The sequence below is a fragment of the Aedes aegypti genome, chromosome 2 (genome assembly GCF_002204515.2).
Source record: "Aedes aegypti strain LVP_AGWG chromosome 2, AaegL5.0 Primary Assembly, whole genome shotgun sequence".
Taxonomy (NCBI): Eukaryota; Metazoa; Arthropoda; class Insecta; order Diptera; family Culicidae; genus Aedes; species Aedes aegypti.
Window position 1 is genome coordinate 462,090,605 of NC_035108.1, and position 19,430 is coordinate 462,110,034.

The 19,430-nt window shown below is 37.8% G+C and overlaps 1 protein-coding gene across 1 annotated transcript in view; it reads right to left on the bottom strand.

The window, feature by feature from the left end:
• The window catches only part of LOC5577905 (zinc finger protein ush), a 402,590-nt gene extending 395,001 nt beyond the window's left edge, over positions 1-7,589 (bottom strand). Inside the window, exon 1 of the mRNA XM_021848196.1 lies at positions 5,966-7,589. Within this exon, the coding sequence (XP_021703888.1) occupies positions 5,966-6,005 (40 nt within the window). The 5' untranslated portion in view covers positions 6,006-7,589. The remainder of the gene's footprint in view (positions 1-5,965) is intronic.
• Positions 7,590-19,430: the final 11,841 nt, after the last annotated feature.

Here is a 19,430-nt window from a genome sequence, read left to right on the forward strand (position 1 = left end):
CAACGCGTCGTACTCTGACTGCATTGCCTCAACCCATTGGTCATGGTCCTCGCGATTCAGTGCTTCATGCACCGTTTCAGGATCCTGGATTACCTATGGAATACATTCTGGCGAATGATGGTTGCCGCTATCGATGAAACTAGACAACTTGCCTTGGACTGGGAGTTCCCAGTCAATATGCCCAGTTTCGTGTGGCAATTTAACAGCTACTTCTTTCGAGTAAAAAGTTGTAAATATTTAAAGCAGGACACTGTATGTTACCTTAAAATCAGTATACTTGATGTAGTATCCGCAACTCAGCCACCAACTAATGGACTTCACATTCGGCTGATTCCACCATCAGCCGAATTATTTTTCCGCTGCTACAAATTAGGCGTTTCACGGCGAAATTCTCTCTCTTTCGCTCTTCAACGAAACTTGAAAACAATAGTGCCAGTACCTGTCAACTTTGACAGGTATTGGCACCGTTGTTTTCAGATTTCCCGAAGGAGGGAAAGAGAGTGATTTTCTGATGACGTCACCGTGCAATGGGCAATAGAGCATCTGCACTCCACAACTATCTTCACTAAAATGACTCTTCTTTTACAAGCAAACTCCAAACTTGCCTGCTGTCTGGTTTCAAACTGTCACTCATGCACGCTGAGGTAATTATGGGCAATATCGTGTTAATATTGACGTTATATAACACGCTCAAATAATGCTATTGAGACGAATAAATGATGATCCTTTTAATCTACAAATTGTCTTGCCTGGGAATCTGCGCTTCTTCTCACTGAGCCTCATCGTAGAACTCTGAGCAGATTGCGAGGGGAATGCAAGCGATTGCTGCGGATCTAGTGGCTCGTCTAGCACACTATCCTCCGTCGAATTTTACCTATCCCTCACTGCACTGCCGAAATCCACGTTTAAGTTGTTATGATCGACGATCACATTCATCCAATGCTGGCCATTTATGATCTCTTGCTGTTCCACTCCCGTAAAAACCATCGGTACGACAGTCTACTCTCAACGGTGTCGTAGATAGCTGCTTAAACATATCTCAAGAGAGGCCCCATCGAGCTCACCTTTTTTTGGCAACCCTGTCTTTAGATGTTTCAAGTTCACAGTGGTGCCAACTACTTCAGTCGCACTACATGGTATCTTGAATCGCCTGATCGATGATGGCAGATAGTTTTTAGCGCAGTTTAAGGGGGCAGGATCCGTCAGTGATTTTAGAATTTTGAAAAGCAGTTTTTTCGTTCAAAACCAAGAAAATTAACTGGAAAATGTGTTCACTGTGTTGTATTCTTCAACCGAAACACAGTGAACACATTTTCATCGAATGATTTTTAGTTTTGACCATAAAAACTGCTTCTGAAGTTTCGATGATGACGATGATTACGATGACGGAGCGTTGAACGTTAAACAATGCTCAATAGTAACCATATGTTTGGTAGGTAATAAATCTTCGATCTGTTTAGGGGAATACCTATGAGTAAATGAAAAACCGAATTTAGTACTATACCATTTAATTCCACTAGAGTTTGTATCCACAGTAATTTGTAAGTTGAGTCTAGTAGTAGCAGTTGAGGTCGAAATACGCGTATCTGTCAAAGGATACATACTCTAATGGAACTAAATGCTATAGTACTAAATTCGGTTTTTCATTTACTTTTAGATTGGTAGGTTCAGCTCGAAGTTTTACATATTGATATTTCGGCACTCTTGCTTCATAAAGGCTTATCTGACTTCATCAATACTCTCTTTCGCTAATAACTTCTGCAATAGAAACATTGCTTACGATACAAGATACGGTGTTACGAGAAGTTTTCTGTAATAACCCGAAGAGAGCAACGATGAAGAGAAATTTATCATTGCATGTAATGAAAAATCAATGTCGTCGATTACGTCGATGATTTTTTCAATCTCCTTCTTATCTCGATATCATAAATACAACTTCTTTCATGAGAATTTCAGAATTAATATATCTTCAATTGAGCATAAGTGTGGTTGGCCGCTCGCAGTTGCTGATCCGTTATTGCAACAACAGCTGTACGTACACAGAGAACCAACAAACGCTACTCAGGATCAGGCCTGACAGAAACTCCTCTGCGACGCATAAATGAGGCGAATTTAGCGTTTTTCTGAGCACTAAAATTTTCAGCACGGATCTTCAAACGATTTGAAGGAAAGTGCAAAAATATGCGAGGATTTTTATGGTACTCTTTCTCTTTTGCTGCTATGCCCATCTTTACTCACACTTCAAAAGCATTCTGTCTGTGTGTCCCGCACGAACAAAACAGTCATCGCAAAGTTATCACGACACTCTTTTTTATGGATTTTAACGCTGTTGTGTTTTGTGCTGTATCTTCCTATTTATGTCACCGAACTCTGATGATGTTGAGGAGTATTGTCAATCCTGCTCAGGATCAGAAGCATCCTTAATATGTGAGTACTGGTGCTCATATTATTATAACGAACAATACCGGCGTCCGAATGCAGGTCAATTTAAGGATGGAAAGGATATTTGTTGCTTTTAAGAAGTCGTTGAGTCCTCTGAACTTCCACAAGAGAACACTGAGAGTTTCTAAATGGGAAAGGTTTGTTTGTTGCAGGATTCATAGTCTAACTTTCATGAGTCGATGCAGAGTGGATGCAGATATCTTCAATTTCTCAATAATAATGAACCCTTTGGTGAAAATCATTTCAGGAAAACTTCTCAAGTATCTCGTTTAGAAATAACTTATTTGAAGAATTCTTGCAACTCATTGAAGAATTCATGTAGTAACTCATGGAAAAGTATTTTATTGCGACTATTGCACCCATTTAGACTCACCCCAAGTTTCATATTATCACAGTCGAATGTCGCATACGATTTCGCAGTGCGTATGTATACAAGCAAGGTCTGTCATACGGTAGATAATTTCAGGTTTTTGACAATTAACCAGTTAGCCAACCGAGATAAACTATACTTGCTGTACGCAATTGTGTGATTTGTGTGCAACAAATCGGACTATGATAACCGTTGAGTCTAAACGGGGGAAAATGTCGCAGCCAAATAATACTTGTAGGGATGTCAAAATTATCGAAAAAAATCGAAACATTCGTGAAAGACCCAATAAAAAATTCTCTCTTTATTCTTTGGACAAAGACATGCAATCGTTAATGGGAGGAAACTTGAAAATCGGAAGATTTTCGAGAAATAATTGATAGAATGTTTGGAGGCATTCTTTGAACATTCTTTGGAGGATTTGCTGGAGGATTTCATTAAAGAATAGTTAGGGTTAATCTTTGGAGAAACGTTTTCAGCATTACCTGAAGGAATTAAAATAAATTTCTAAAGGAACTACTTAAAAAAATCGAAAAGAGGCTGATAATTCTGGAATACATGGAGAATTTTTTTGACGTAACCTTGAAAAATTTGTTGGAGCGTTACACACTGCTGGACAAACCGTGGGATAAATCTTAAGAGGTTTCTTTAGAGAAGTTCATGTTGGTACAGAAGGTGATTTTTTGGAAGAATCTCTGGAAGAACGCACACAAGAATTTCCAGATGAATTCCTAAAGCTATCCTCAAATGAATTGTACTGAAAAATCACTGGACAAATCTTTGAAGGAACTTACTGCTGGAGCTTTTGGAGTGATTCTTGAAATCTCTGACAAGGTTTCTTGGAGGAATCGTTGGAAAAAGATTTGGAGATAGTTTGAGAGATATACCCACAGAAAGTCTTGCTTGCGATATTTTTCTAATGAATTTTGGAGGTGAAAGTACCTCTATACAAGTTTTTACAGGAGTCCAGGAATCGGAAAAGAAAGAGTTCTTGGATGAATTCCAACAACATTTCTCAGAATTATTTGTCTTCTAGAGAATTTAACTAGAACAATCCTCATAAAAACATGTCTAAAAGATTCCAGCTCTAATATTGCTGTTTGCATATGAGGTGCAAATCTTGAATAAATGTCCCCCAAATGCGGTAACACAAACAAATCAAAGGACTCCTAGCAACGATTATCGCTGACCTTGATAGAAAAACATATCTTTGACATCGCTTTTCTTGTGGAAAATCTTACCGCGTTTGGTGTTCCCGCATTTGATATTTGCGTTTCAAACGCACACAGCAATACCATATAAAATTCTGCAGATAGTTTTAGAGATAAATTCTTATGATACGCCCAGTGGAATTGTTAGACATGTCTGTGCAGCAATTCATGCATGAATCACTGAAGAAACCGCTAAAAAAATCCCGGAAGACTTCTTGAACGACACTCTTTGGAAAAAGTGCTTGGAAATAATTCAGGTATAACCTGTAGAAAAAATCATGAACAGATAAAAAAAAAAATTAAAAAAAAACCTGCTTTCGAAGAAACCTATGAGATACTAATAGCTTGAGAAATAACTGAAGGAAACTCTGTAAGAATTTTCACTGGAAAAAAAAACTTGAGTAAAACTCACTGGTGCAAACCATGATACATTTATACAATTCTTGAAAATATACAATCAAATTACTTGACGTAAGGATTCGTCAAATTGAAATTTTCAAAGAAATTTTTAGCGGAATTCTTTGCAGAACACCTGGCAGAATAGTAAGAAATTATTTCAGGAATAATCCTTTATTCAACCCATGGTGATACTGTCATAGGAATTCCTGCAGTATAACCTGAGGGTTGTAGAAGGATTCATGTAGATATATAGGATAAACACGTCGACATAATAGTTTGATAAATTTCAGCAGATGTTCTTGGAAAAATCTCTGGGGCAGGCATTACAGAATTCGTTCTCAATTGATTTCGAAACACGATCATAGCAAGCGAAGAAAAACATCGCATCTCTATCGGCAAATGATCGGCAATGTTACGCAAGTTGTAACAATCTTGATGAATAGCAGCAGCGAAGAAGAGCCCCAAAGAGAGAGAGAGAGAGCAATGGTTAAACCCATTTTTCTCGCTTGTGTACCATTGAGGTTAGGTGTTTCACACTACTGGCATGATAAATAGTCCCCGACCATCCTATAGCAATACTGCCATCCAGGTTTGGAGCTTGTTTAGATAGGTTTTACCATGCACTGTTATCCCTCCGATGTAATCAGAGTTTAAGAAGTAGACGATAAACGGACTCTAATGATGTGTTGCGGATCATGATTGTTACAGAGAGCAATAAGTGAGAGATACTCTCTATTTTCTCAAAATTCAACCCATGCTTTGGAAAAATTATCGATAAAATACTTAATGAAATTTCTTCAGGAATACCTGGAGAAATCTGTTGATAATTTTTAGAAATCTCTTAAAGAATTTCTCCCAGAATCTTAATAGAAATTCTAACCAACACCTTACCTCAATGTCGAGGTTACTTGGCTTTCATCGTCGTTGTCGACACTGGAGACGGCGTTACATTTGAGGTCGAATTAAGCGTATCTGTCGAAGGATACAAACTCTAGTGGAATTAAATGGTATAGTACACATAAAAGCAGTGACGCAAGTATCAACATTATTGAACGTTATGGCAGCACTGCAATTTCATCAACTGTCAAAATACAATTTTAAATCAAAGCAAAACATTCAGCGACAAAAAATACTCAAGGGCTACTTTGATTTAGCTTTCAAATAAGCATCGAAAACTCAGACAAATATCAAAAAACATATGACACAGCTAATGCCCCCCAAATCCGTCATTATACAAATCGAAGCCCATTTAAACTTATAATAAATTGTCACAATAACAATAAAGCACGAAAGCACTCGGTCGAAATTTAGTTATAAAAATAAACTCCCTCACCTCCACACTCCTCCATCATTTTTCCGATCGTAGAGGTAGAACCAATAAAAACCCAAAACTCGGAAAGCGACCGCGCCAATTCGGCTACCGAAATAAATTTCCAGTGCCAAACATAAAACTAAAAACATTCACAACGCCCCGAAATAAGCGACCGTCGAATTGGCCGAATCCCGAAAATAAATAAATATCCTAAATTGCAAAACAATAACCTACCCATTACGTTTGCCGCTTCCAGGCTCTGCTCGACGGTCATAACTGCTGCTGCTGCTGCTGCTCGTGGCCAAGCCCTAACCTAGAGCCACCGAAGTATCAGGTCCAAATAGCGATGTTTTTGTTCGAACGGTTTTTTCGTTTCGCGAAAAATAAATATTTCCCGCTTTGATTGTACTGCGGATTAAGCACTCGTTCTGACAATTGGTTCTGGTGTCAGTGCGACCGGTGCGCGGTGTTGCGATGACAACAAGCAGAGATGGCAACCGCATGCGCCGGCCACCTCCTAACCACTCCGTCGCGCACAACTATTTATTTGTGCGTTGTTCGTGTTATTATTTCATCAATCGCGCGAGTCTGGCTGCGGTGACGTTCGATAACGGGCCGCGAGGAATCGACTACCGGTGAAATCTGTCGGTTCCAGTCCTCCGCGAATGCGGGACGCCGAACGTTATTTTGACGTTTATGTTTTTATGATTACCGACCGCCGCGTTGCGGTGGCTCGCCGATCACAGCTTGCTTCGACGCGATTGCCACTCGCTAGTGTCGCCCGGTTTCCGTTGTGCGTTTTCGTTTATGAGTCATTTGTGTGGAGATATGGCAAAAATCGCATAAAATGTGTATTTTATTTATTGAATGCTTCACGCGGGAGCACTCTCGTTTATTCCGGCAGTTCGGTGTGTGGATTGCGCTTTCGACACTCTTTTTTTTTCGGTGCAGACTCGCGGACACCAAATGCCAAGACAAACCGAACTCTGACTGACTGAAGATCAAAACGGTTTGATTACGATGGAAATGCTGATTTTGTTTTTGCGCTTGTTTCCTCCCGCCAGGCCTCGGCAAATGCGCTCTCGCTCGGTCGGTCTATCGGGACTTTTTATCGCTTTCTGTCGAGTAACAACTTTGTTCACAATCTTTTCGCTTTTATCGCCACAAAAATATTTCAACTTTAATATTTATTACAAACATGAATAAAATTACACACAGCGAGCGCGGGCGAAATCGGACAAACAAAGGGACAGCACAATGGGAACTTTTGTTTGACAGGTTACCGACAACGGTTGCAGCACGAAGACACGTGTGCGCGACCGAAATTGCAGCACTTTTTTCCACTGTGCATCTCACACCCCCTTCTGCACTCACTCGCCAATGAATGCATTTACCAACACTGTGACACTCACATTCACTCACACTCACTCGACGCAGACGACGTTCGTTCTGGAGCGGGAGAGCGAACCGTCAGTTCAAAACAGAACCGAGGAAAAACACCTTCACGGGAAAATCGCACTGTTGCGATAAAAGTTTGACATTTCCGTTCGCGATTGTTATCGCACTGTGACTGATCGTTTCAGGCGATATCACGTCACTCACTCACAGCACACCAACCGAGTGAGCTCCTATCGTCGTGATCTTCACTGACCCAATTCAAACCACGCTCGTTCACCAACCGATTTTATCACAATCGATTATCAATCACTCGAAAAGCGGTAACGATTGACTCACTTTGAATGGGAAATCACGAACGAACGAACGGCACACACAATACACAAAATTCGAACGGGCAGCCGTGTGTTTACGTGTGCTGCACATACCGAGAGCGACCAAAAACTAAACCTACGTGAGGGTTTCGTATTTTTTTACAGTCAGTCAGGCAGACCGCCACCTTCTTGTTGTGCGTTGTGTGTACAGCAGTCCGCTCTCGCTCTCGATATGCGGTTGCGAAAGACTCTCGCTCTCCCTCTCTGTTCTAACTCTCACCATGGATCGCAACGCGCTGCTGACTGTTGGGCTAGCTAAAGGTATGCGATACGACATTTTTTTATCTCGATATGAAAGGAAACGATGATTCCTAGATCACGAAATGAAACGAAAAAGGGGGAGATCCCCCAGGACCGGATACATAAGCCACTCACGGCGTGTATATGGGAAAGGTTTATCACAAAAAAATAGGCATCGCTAAATCCTTCACCATTCAAAAATATAGGTTTTTAGCTTACATTTGACGTGTTCCCCAAAAAAATCCACCGAGGGATCCCGAACATTTTTTTTTATTCAAAATTTTTGTTCTTTAGAGTACATTATTTTTAAATGTAACCATTGCAAAAGACAGCTTCGTTGGATAAAAGTTTTATTTCCATATAAAAGTTCATAAAATAAATATATATACATATCTATTGAGTTTCATTTTGTAAAAAAACAAAACTGTCCTATGTGATTTTGAGGATTTATTGAGCTATAGGACACTTATTCGATTAGATATGTTGTAAGTTCGACTGTTCACTTATTCATACCGTGGAAGTATATCTAACCGAGCACTGTTTCTTTTCATGATTAGAATACATTAAATTTATTCTTCTTCTGTCTGGCATTACACCCCTGCTGGGACATAGCCTGCTTCCCATCTTAGAGTTCGTTGAGTACTTAGTTATTGATTGAGAATTTTCTTTGCCAATCAACCGTTAAAGGTTAAAAGTAGAATGGATCAACATTACAACGGCCTACGAAAGTAAATGGAATATGCTTAAACGCCCTGTTACCCAAGCCTTAGCAAAAAGCCTAAAAAATCCTCATTAAGAATATTATCCAGGCATCCGGAGTAAGTGACACTAGACAGACTTTTTTAATAGTATTGAAGTTATTTTGATGTTTTTAGCTTGGAATTTCAAAATTTAATAATAATATAGTGGAAGATATTTCCTGTTAAATCAAATTATAAAAATGATTCCACCAGGAAAGTGGTTTTCTGACAAGCAGAACAACAATAATACAATTTTCACAATTACTGCAGTAATTAAAACACGTAAGTAGCTTACAAACAAGAAAATTTTACCATTTCATACTCCTTTTAGATTGATATCATATTCATATAATATATGTTTTCAACATGAAATATGGTTAATTATGTGATTATTGGCAACGGTAAGAATTATGAGGAAGAATAAAAAGTTAAATTTCATGTGCCCACTTGCCCCGTAGAGTTGAGTAACCGCAATTTAGTAGATTCTTATGTCTTTATTCTAAGGGTTTCAATATCTCGAAAAGATACCTTCCCATTTGTCCGGACATCAGCGAATACAGGGTGCAACTTTTGCAATTTTTTGGGCTATTTCATGAAAACAACATCAATCAAGTGGTTGCATTTATTGGTCGTAGCAAAATGAGCTCCATACAGCATGCATTTAACATTACCTTTTGGAGCTTTTTGGGGGGTTTTGCGATGATAGCGACTCAAGAGTCTGCCTTAAGCTCTGCCTCTGTTTTTACAGTAGCTTCATAAACTTAAGTCAGGAGGCTGAGTCTAATTAGGATCTCCAAATTCAAATCATGTGTCCCTTTTTTATGTCAGATGTCCATGGAATTTCCGTTGCAGAGACATAATAAACAAACTTCCAAAGATATCGAATTTATCGACTGTTTCGTACTGTTTGAAAAAAAAAATGACTCAATGATTCTTTTGGTCTAGTCCAAACTGTTAGTACTTACTTGGGAATGGTGTTTCTTGAATCTTCAATAGATTTTCTGTTCCTCAAATGTGGCATTTTTGCTTATTTATGAAGCCAGATTGTGCCTGTTGACCACGATATTTTTAAGGATATAACAGTTGAGTTAACACAACTGCAAGACTATTTTCAATTCAAAGAGTCACTATTTTGGCATGTTGTTTTTTATATCATAATTGTGGAAAATATGACAATATTAACCCAGCAGCAAGTGATATTGATTTGTAAAAATGGTTCAAAAGAGCTCTATTTCGTATCAATCGTTTGACAGCGTCCATTTATTACGTAACGCTAGAATCGGAAATTTTTGACCACCTCACCCCATCCCACTCCGTAACGTTTTTTGTATGGAAAAATTAGACGCTATTCCCCCCTCCTCCTAGAGCGTTACGTAGTTTGTGGAATTTTCAGGATAGTTGATTGGATCTCATCGGTCGAGTATATTTTTCTTACACACAATATAAAAAAACAATCATGATAGGCGAATCAAATTCTCAGTTAATGAGTAACCGAAGAACTCTTATTTGAGAACCTGGCTTTGTCTCAATAGGGGTGTAATTCCAGAAAGAAGGAAAAGAAAATTAATCTTTTTTAAATATGAACAGAAACAGTTATACACTAGAATCAAATACACACTTAAATCCGAATGTCGATCTCAGCTGTGCAAATTTCGGTAAAAGGTCGTTTGTTGACATCGTATCGCCAAGATCACATAGGACAGTTATGTCTATTACAATATGTAATCTTATATATCTATGTTATATTAACTTTCATTTGAAATTTGGGCTATCATCGAGCTTGAGAGAAAAAAAACTGTCTTTAACCATGATTATATTTGAAAATATCGTACTTCAAGGAACAAAAATTTAAAATAAAAAAAAATGTTCGGGATCCCTCGGTGGATTTTTTTGGGGAACCCGTCAAATGAAAGCTGAAAACCTATATTTTCGAATGCTGAAAGATTTAGCGATGCCTATTTTTTTTGTGATAATATTGTTCTACTAGACACGCCGTGCACTAAATTGATATTAAAAAAATGTTATGAGAAATATTATCATTTTTGTAGCGTAAAAAGATAAATTTTTGGGGGACAAGAGGTGCTTGATAGAAATAGTAGTTGTTCCAAATTTATTTAGTTATGGTATGGTACAAATTTTTAAAAATCCTGAACTGCATCGATAACCAGAACTGCTATCATTAAAATAAAAAAAAATGATGTAGAGCAACTCTTTATCCCCTGGAGTTCTACAATGCGAAAGACACGATTTAAGACTTGTTGATTGTATAAGTTAGATAATTGTGTTACTCAAATGGCATAGAAAAGCATATCAATTCGAAATTGTTTTCCATTCTCTCGTTGGAGCACCGATTTATTGGTGTTTGTAGTAGCTCAGCGCAAACAGTGGTGTCGACCTCATTCTTCGTTTACAAAGCGCTTAAATTTACTAATTTTACAAGACCAACTCTTGCACAGACCATCAACGCGTTCAGGATTCAACTAAAATTGAACGTCTTAAAGCAAATATAAATCATCAGCTCCAAGTTAGGGCCACTAATCATATGCCTTTCAAAGGTATGTGCATTAAACTTCATAAATGATGGCAACTATCATGCTTTCAAGGGCGCACATTTCTATTAGGTACAATTTGACTATCTTTCAACATATGCCTTATGTTTCGAAAATCTTTGATTCATCGAAATCGAAACATTTCGTATTTTTAAGAGCTCATCGTTTTATTCTGCATTGATAATATTTTCTTCCCATAAAATTTCCGTCATGTCCACATTTGAACTTTCTGCTCATTACTAATCGATATTGTTTGCGACGGTCAGTATTGACTTTTATCGAAAGCAGTTCAATATTCATAAATGATTTATTTCTTATGTAAATAACGTGGTTCCGGTCTATAAATGAACAGCCAACAAAAACATAGTTGTGAGATCTTTGTGAACAACTGAACTAAGTCCAAAGGTCAGAACAGCTATAGACTTATAATGATACCCAGAGGTTACGGGATTTCACACACTACGTAGACCTAGTCTGTTGGAGATACAAACAAATTCACTCTGATTGCTTCTACAACATCTATTTCGCTGCTAGAAGTGTATGCTTTCATTAGTTTATCATTAGTTAGCTTCATGCCAACATAATTTCATATCAATTAGCTTGCTGAACATGGAACTCAAACTACTACTATTTTTACTCGGGATTGCAGTCTTTTCAATCGATTCTGAGTTATATCTTCTTCAATTGCTCAAATTATGGGACTTTTACCTTGATTTTTTGCCCGTAAACGCACTCTGTCTACTGAGAGACCAGTTTTGTTGTGGATTTCTGCCCATTTCCGTCAGAATCCAGTTCTCGGTACTCTGTCTTTGTCCATCAGAGACCTTTCGTTCTACGAATGTCTGCCTTTTTTTATCAGAATCCGTCATTTCATCTCCGCCCATGTCCGTCGGAGACTACTTATTCTAGTCATCTTATGGGATTTCTGTCTTTGCCTATCAGAAAACCCATTTTTGCTAGATATTTTCTATTTTTTTAAACTTTGACCTACCAACAAGGCCATTGTAGTAAATTGAGAGACGTCTGTGCGATCCAAAATTAGAGCAATAACTGAAAGGTTGATTGTTTGTCTGTTTCCATGTTCACATTTCTCAAAGCCTGCTTACCATTCAATATTAATTATTTAACATTAATAGATTATTTGATTGCATCTTATTATCTTCCTTACAATTAACACTTTCATGTTAGTATTCGATCATGCTTGCGTGATGCTAACTATTTTGTCATTATCAAAGTATTTACTAATTAGGCTCATCCTCAATCTCGCGACCTTCAGCATGGCTTTGCGTTGTACCCGCGGGCTATGGAAAGACTGGTGATTGATGCGTCAAAAACAAATCAAATTCTGGTAATAGGAACTGAGCGCGACAGGATAACGATACCGTCAGTTTTTATTTTGAAATAGCGCCTCTACCGTCAATTGGGTACAGTACAGGTGATTTTGTCCGATTGAAAGGGTTTCTGAGTATAACAAGATTGGAGATGTAATAGGGCTACAGAAAAATGTATAGCAAACTCTAACCGCACCTTCGCAAAATGGTTCTAGATAAGCGAGAAGATGAGAAGGTAATTTAACAGAATAAAATGGAAGATGTGAAGACTAACTATTATCATCGTATTAAAAAAAAAACTGTACCTAGATAAGCGAGAAGATGAGAAGGTAATTTAACAGAATAAAATGGAAGATGTGAAGACTAACTATTATCATCGTATTAAAAAAAAACTGTACCTACAATAAATCTAAAAATTCCCAATTTTGGGAAAATAAACTTGTATTTCAGGTGAAACGAATTTGTTCATACTGAATTGATTAATCTCACTCCTCAAACTATTGAACAGCATTGCGCCCAAGTAACAATTCAACAGCAACTTGGCATTCATGTGGATTTATTAATGTTTTATGACAGTTACGTGAATGCTTTAATAGTTAGAGGCGACATTTAACGTTGCCAAAATAAGATATTTTGTAATTCGGCTCTTGGCTGTTTTCAAAACCTTTTAGAGGCAAACCAGAAAGTCAAAATTTTGTGGCTACAAAACCAGCTTTGTTGCAGCATACAATACCTTATTTAAACTGTTTGTCGTGGCTGAACGACTCTTATTTGTTACGGTTATGATAAAAGACTCATATAATACACGTTGTTGTCATAAAAGCTGCTTTTAAACTACACGATTTCCACTTGGTTTCTGCCAACTTACCTTATTTATACCTCTCAAATCAGTAATTGGGCTCCTAAGATTCGAGAACATTGCAACTGTTTTACTCACCGCACCGATAAAACATCACTAATACTGCGATATTACTAAAAAACACACTTATTTTCAATGGAAATATGCAAAACTAATATCCGTTCTCATAGTTTTTGCATCTATTCTTCAAAACAGCACCCTCAATCCGTCAAACTTTGTTGAATGCTGCTCAGTTATCATAAAAACCGAAATCAAGCTGAATCATCTTCGATCAGCATTTATTAAAGCAATTTTACATCCACATATACCAAATTATAGTAGTGTGCCCTTATTTGTGTATTTATGGTAACAAAACAGCATTTGTCGATTTCACTCTACCAATTATGGTTCCGCCATTATAATTTCACTCCGGTTGCCATAATTTACCTTTTTTCGAATCATATTACCTCCATGAATTCGCTCATAAGATGCTATGGTGTGATTATTAAACTCACTGAGTATGATTTAAAGCACAATTACCGCCCAATCAAACCAAGAAATGATGAATTCTTCACCTGGCGGTTTGTTTTAGCAAATGCTATATATCTAGAAATATGCCACTTTCAGAGGGGGCACAGGCAAATTTACTTCTTTTCCATCACATTTCACAATAAATCTCACTCGGCACTAAATATTTGAGCACCATATCATGATAAATCGCTTCAAATAACACGCACTTTAAAATAAATTAACACAGACATGTTTTCAATCTTATTTTGTTTTGTTTACGTTGGAATAAATCCGGCAAGATCGAAGTTATGATAAAATCATTTTCAAGATGAGGCGACATTCATCTAGAACAGGTAGCCTCAAAATAGCTACCATTAATGCTATTTTACTTTATGTGTGTGACACAACTATACACTTCATAGCCTCTTTCAGAGTGGGCCAACTAGCCACGTTCTAGTCTACAAGAGGTTTTGGGGGATGCGATGAAAGCAAAAGTACCTTGACCGTGGTTTTATGGGCGTTTGTTTATAGCACCCTGGAAGTAATTCGTAAAACTAAAATTGTTACTTGGGCGTTCATACAGCTTTATTGCAATTTATCAAATTTCATATTTTAGAAAAATCAAACTTGGTTAAAATACAGGTGGGTAATTATGCTGATTGATTTATGGATGTAGGCACTATTTTGTAAGGAGTCATTCCATGTTTTTTTTAATTTCTCCAAAAAAAAATCAGAATCCACGAGTCGTTTTTTAAATTGATTTTTTTTTCAGCCATAAATAGAATAAAGACAATAGCTAGATTATTGCACTTTTGATGTAACAAACATGCATTGCAGGTGAATAAGAACACAGAAATCATTATCAAGGATCCCAGTTTTTTATTTGATTAATTTTTGATTTAGGTATGCATAACATCACATCACAGACAAACAGACGTCACACTCTCATCATTGTCCATCGACCACCTTTTTAACGGTCGATACAAAAATATGGTAGGTGGCCAATCCGCCACCAGCAGCGCTCGCGTCGTTTTTGTTCGCGTTTGACGTTTACACACTATCGCCATCTGTTGGCCCGTCGGCCAAACACACTAATTTTAGCATTGGGCGTACATGTCCCCGTGACTATGATTTTGATCGAGATTTGTTCTAAGTGTTACGTCTGTTTGTCTGTGATCACATCATTCAATTGATAAACATCCATTTCTTGTGCATGTTGGGGTTCTGAAGAGCCTAGAAAAGCAAATAAGGTCATTTTTGAGCTTAAAATAGTGGATTCAAGCTCCCTTGTTTAGATACTCGTGGATACATGTAAAACTGTTAGAATATACAACTGATAATAATGTAGTAAGAATCCAAGGAGGTTTTATCTGTGTACATTTGACTCCCTTATAACAGCAAAATTATATTAAATGCCATTTTTACTAAAATTTGACAATATTTTCACTTGTTTGCGTTACAGAACCCTATTCTCATCCACACAGTTGTGTATTTTGACTATATACATAATTTTGTAAAACAATTTTACCATCAAAAACATCATATTTTGAAAATAATAGAATTCAACGATATTTTGAGGCCCTTTTATGAAATTTCTTTGTCCCGCTGTGCAACATAGCGATGAACTACTTTTATTTAAATTAATTTATAAATGCAAATATCTCACGTTTGGTATCATAATGGCGTATAGGTTCTGCATAATTCACAGACTTTCTCTTTCGACAACTACTTGACCAGGCGAGTGTTTCCGACAGTTGCTATTTTTTTTCTAGATAAGAGTTTTCGACGCCCTTCTTCCATTTGTAATGTAAAATCTTATTGAAATCGACCGAATTCCACGGAGCTGTCTAAAAACCGATGAAGGCAAAATGATTACTGCAGAATCGCCGTTCCCGAATAAATAATTACAATAAAATTGGCTTGTTCTAACTTGTTCTAACACCCTACATCCTGAGATGTACAATTGAGTCTACTGTTCAAGCACAGACAACAGATGTTTATGCTAGAACAACAATTTTCTGAAAACCTGTGTAAATATTCAAACAGAAACTCCTTGCAATCACCAGCGCCGCCACACAACGAATTGCGTCAATCAGTGGTTAATATCAGGAGCTTGAAATATTTCATACTCACCACTGCCATCGTCATGGGAACTCAGCTATGACAGCGCCACAACGATGTTGCTACTTGTGTTGCCATTCAAAATGGCCGTTAATTGTCTTACACAGTTTTACAATCGGACTTCAACGTCTGTTTGTGGTTTATGTATTGTTTGATTTTTCAGCTAAATTGAAGCATATAATGTTTTTACTGAAAATTATCGATTTTTTAATGTATGTATTAATCTATTTTGTTTCAACTGTTTTTCATTACTTTTTATTGAAAATTTACGATTGTTTTTATTGAATAAATAAATTCTATTATATTTGAACTAGGACAATCCTTAACAGGCTGGTTAGAGCCCGCGGCCACAATGCAAAGCCATGCTGAAGGTGTCGATCCAGGATCTTTTCGTGTTGGAAATTTCATTGACTTCCCTGGGCATAGAGTATCATCGTACCTGCCACACGATAAACGAATGCAACAATGGTAACTTTGGCAAAGAATGCTCTCAACTTATAACTGTGGAAGTGCTCATAAGAACACTGAGAAGCAGGTTCTGTCCCAGTGGGGACGTAATGCCAAGAAGAAGAAGTTTCAACTATTTATCAGTATTTTTTACTGTTGAGTGGAAATACAATCAAACTTCAAATTTATCTGGCATCTGGTTATAAGCAGACTGAAAAATACACCTTCAAGGTTAACTCTTTGATTCCAAGAAGTAATTTCAACTGAGGTGGTTCAACATAATAGAATAGTTATTGAATCCAAAGTTAGTATAAATTGTCTCTAAGTGTTCTCCTTCACTTTTTGTACTATAGTTTTAAATAATCTAAAAGAATATTGTTTGATCCTTTGATCTTTCCGCTTGCGCTGTGGGCGCGAGAAATAAACAATTGTTCGGCGAAAAATGCGTTTATCGAGTTATATCGCGAATCCGGTTAGGCGTGAATATATGATGGATCATATCACCAATAATAAGTGACTCCCAGATCCATACTTTAAGCATAAGCATAAGCATAGATGACCGTACAATTCGTAGTTGCTACTCTGTGATTGACCAGAACAATCGAAGTTGCACAGGGAATTAATGAATGGGGCTTGGGATTAGCTTACCATTCTTCATTGGTGACTCCCAGATCTCTACCTTATCCCACTAACCCAATACCCTTTCCACGACAACTGTGGAGATGCAGAGGATTCTTCAGTCTCTAGTAACAATGGTTGTCTAACTACACGGGTAGAAATCAGAATCCAAAAACTAGATTATGACTCATGATATCATGATTCCAGCGTGTTTTCGTCTTATGAAAATACACCATGATTTGGACTCATGATATCATGAGTCAGATCGCCGTAACGCAACACACGCGTTAGGTTTTTGTAGCTGATTGCTCGGAATCATGATTCAAATGCCAAAAATGCTGAGTCGCGCATCCGTTTATGATCGACAAAATAAAATAAAAAAAGATAAAAATAGCATACATTGAGATTCGAGCCAAGAACCTTCCGATCGTGAGCCGCGTACTCTACCACTCAACCACTTCGTTATCTTGAGTTTAGAGTGATCGATACGAATGAGATGAAGCAAAGTGCGCCGCTTAGTGTTTTCACACTGGATGTTACGCTTATGAGGAATCATGATTATGACTCCAGGAACCATGATTTGTGATCCTGATATTATGACCTAACCAATTTATGAATTTCATGATTTGTAAATCATGGTGTGGGGATCAGATTTTTATCCGTGTAACATTCCTTCCCTTCCCCGATGATCGTAAGGACGTGGCCGACGCCGTTATTGACTTTTATATTTTGAGCTCTCGATGTTCATTAAGGATTGTTAGAATATCGGCAAAACGAAACGAAATTTTAAAACATGAATTTTGCGGAATTTTGTTTTGAACGCTATTTGACGAAATCATTCGAAATATCGCATACCCTTACTCTTAGCTAGACCTGATAGGTACCTTCGCTACTTGCTTACTGCTTTTGTGTTTGCACTGAGCCGGAGAGAGAGAATCAGGAATGGCCGATGATGGCGGCGGCGGCCGGCGGTCGGTTGGGAATGGGACACTAATGACTGAATGTCGCCAATGCTATCTCTCACCGACAGCGACAACATTCATGGTTCTCCCTCATCCCTCAGCAATATCCCGTAGGATCCCGTGCATGCAGACAACTATCGCGCGCTCGTCTCCGTTGTCGTTGTCGTTGTCGTCGTTGAGCAGAGCTTATCTATCAATGGATCGCGACGAGATATCATTCAGACGCAGTTTCCCCTCTTAAGGCCGCACGGGACGTCATTATAATCATCCTATCCATTTGAAGAAGCAGATCTCAAGTACCACTCCATATATGGATGTGAAAAATTTATCACTATATTCTATATATGTGGTGCACAATCGATTAAATTTTCAGCTTCATCGGTTCACTAAAACTCGAGATTTGCTTCGGCAAAGTTTTGATGATAATTGTTAGAGTGAGACAAAAGATAGGGAAAATAACACGGTCTCCCGTGTCCCCTTAATCAACATCGTTCGGCATTGATGGTCGTCTCTCGAAGAGCGTTTTGCGTTTTTGGCCCCGGGAAAGGGAAGAAATCGAAACTCCCACCAAGCGTTGCGGAAAATGTGCGACTATCAGGGGTGGATGTATGGATGAAGTTCGGGTTTCGATTTCAAATCTGATTCAGGGCACGTGACTTTGATTCTAATCCGGACGATGAGCGATACCGTCCGGGTTCGGATGCTGGACCATTTCTGGTCTAGACGGGGTAAAGTTCTATAACTCTAAACTATTTCAGTAGGGTCGTTATACCAATAGCCGCACAGCTAAGAACAAGTATTTGTAGAAAATCGTAAAATAAAGCTAGCGACATTATTTTTACGTCTTTATCTTGGTTATGTTGAAAACATATAATATCGCTTATGCCACTATAGGAACACATGTGCCTATTGTAGCACTATTTCTAATATCTGTTCCTATACAAATCAAAATCATATTTTTACGAAACTTTTATGTTTTTGCTTTGAAGAATGGATCAAAAGCTTTCAATCGATGTAAAAAAGTTCTAAATTCTTCCTTTATTTTTTTCTTCCTTTATTTTGTTTATTAAAATACTTTCTCTTTGTAGTGCTACTATAGGTACAAATGAGCTCAAGTTTTAATAAATTAACTATTTATTGCAATCATTTTTAGAACAAAATCGAGTGGTAAATCGAATGAACTTAGATAAATAGCCCGTTTCCGTCTTGTCAAACATCATTTTGCAATGTTTCATAGCAAAACAACCGTAAAAAGCGACTGTCTGCTAAGGGTATACCGACCCTAGTTGACCGGAAAACCTAACGCATCAAACTCTACGTACGTGCGAGATTGAATTTGTAACCCCTCCGTATTCATAATTTGTTGGCTGGGAAGTGCAAATCATAATCCTTGCGCTAATCTGTCACGACAGGGACAGCAAGAAGGACAACCGTTTCTGTGTGTGGTTCCACAGTTTGTGACCTGACTTTTGCCCTCCGCTAGTGATACTTCTTTGCTGACTGATGAGGATAATGAGGGAGAGATAAGCGATGCGTGCAGATTAACTCCTCTACTGGCAAAACCATTGCTACAA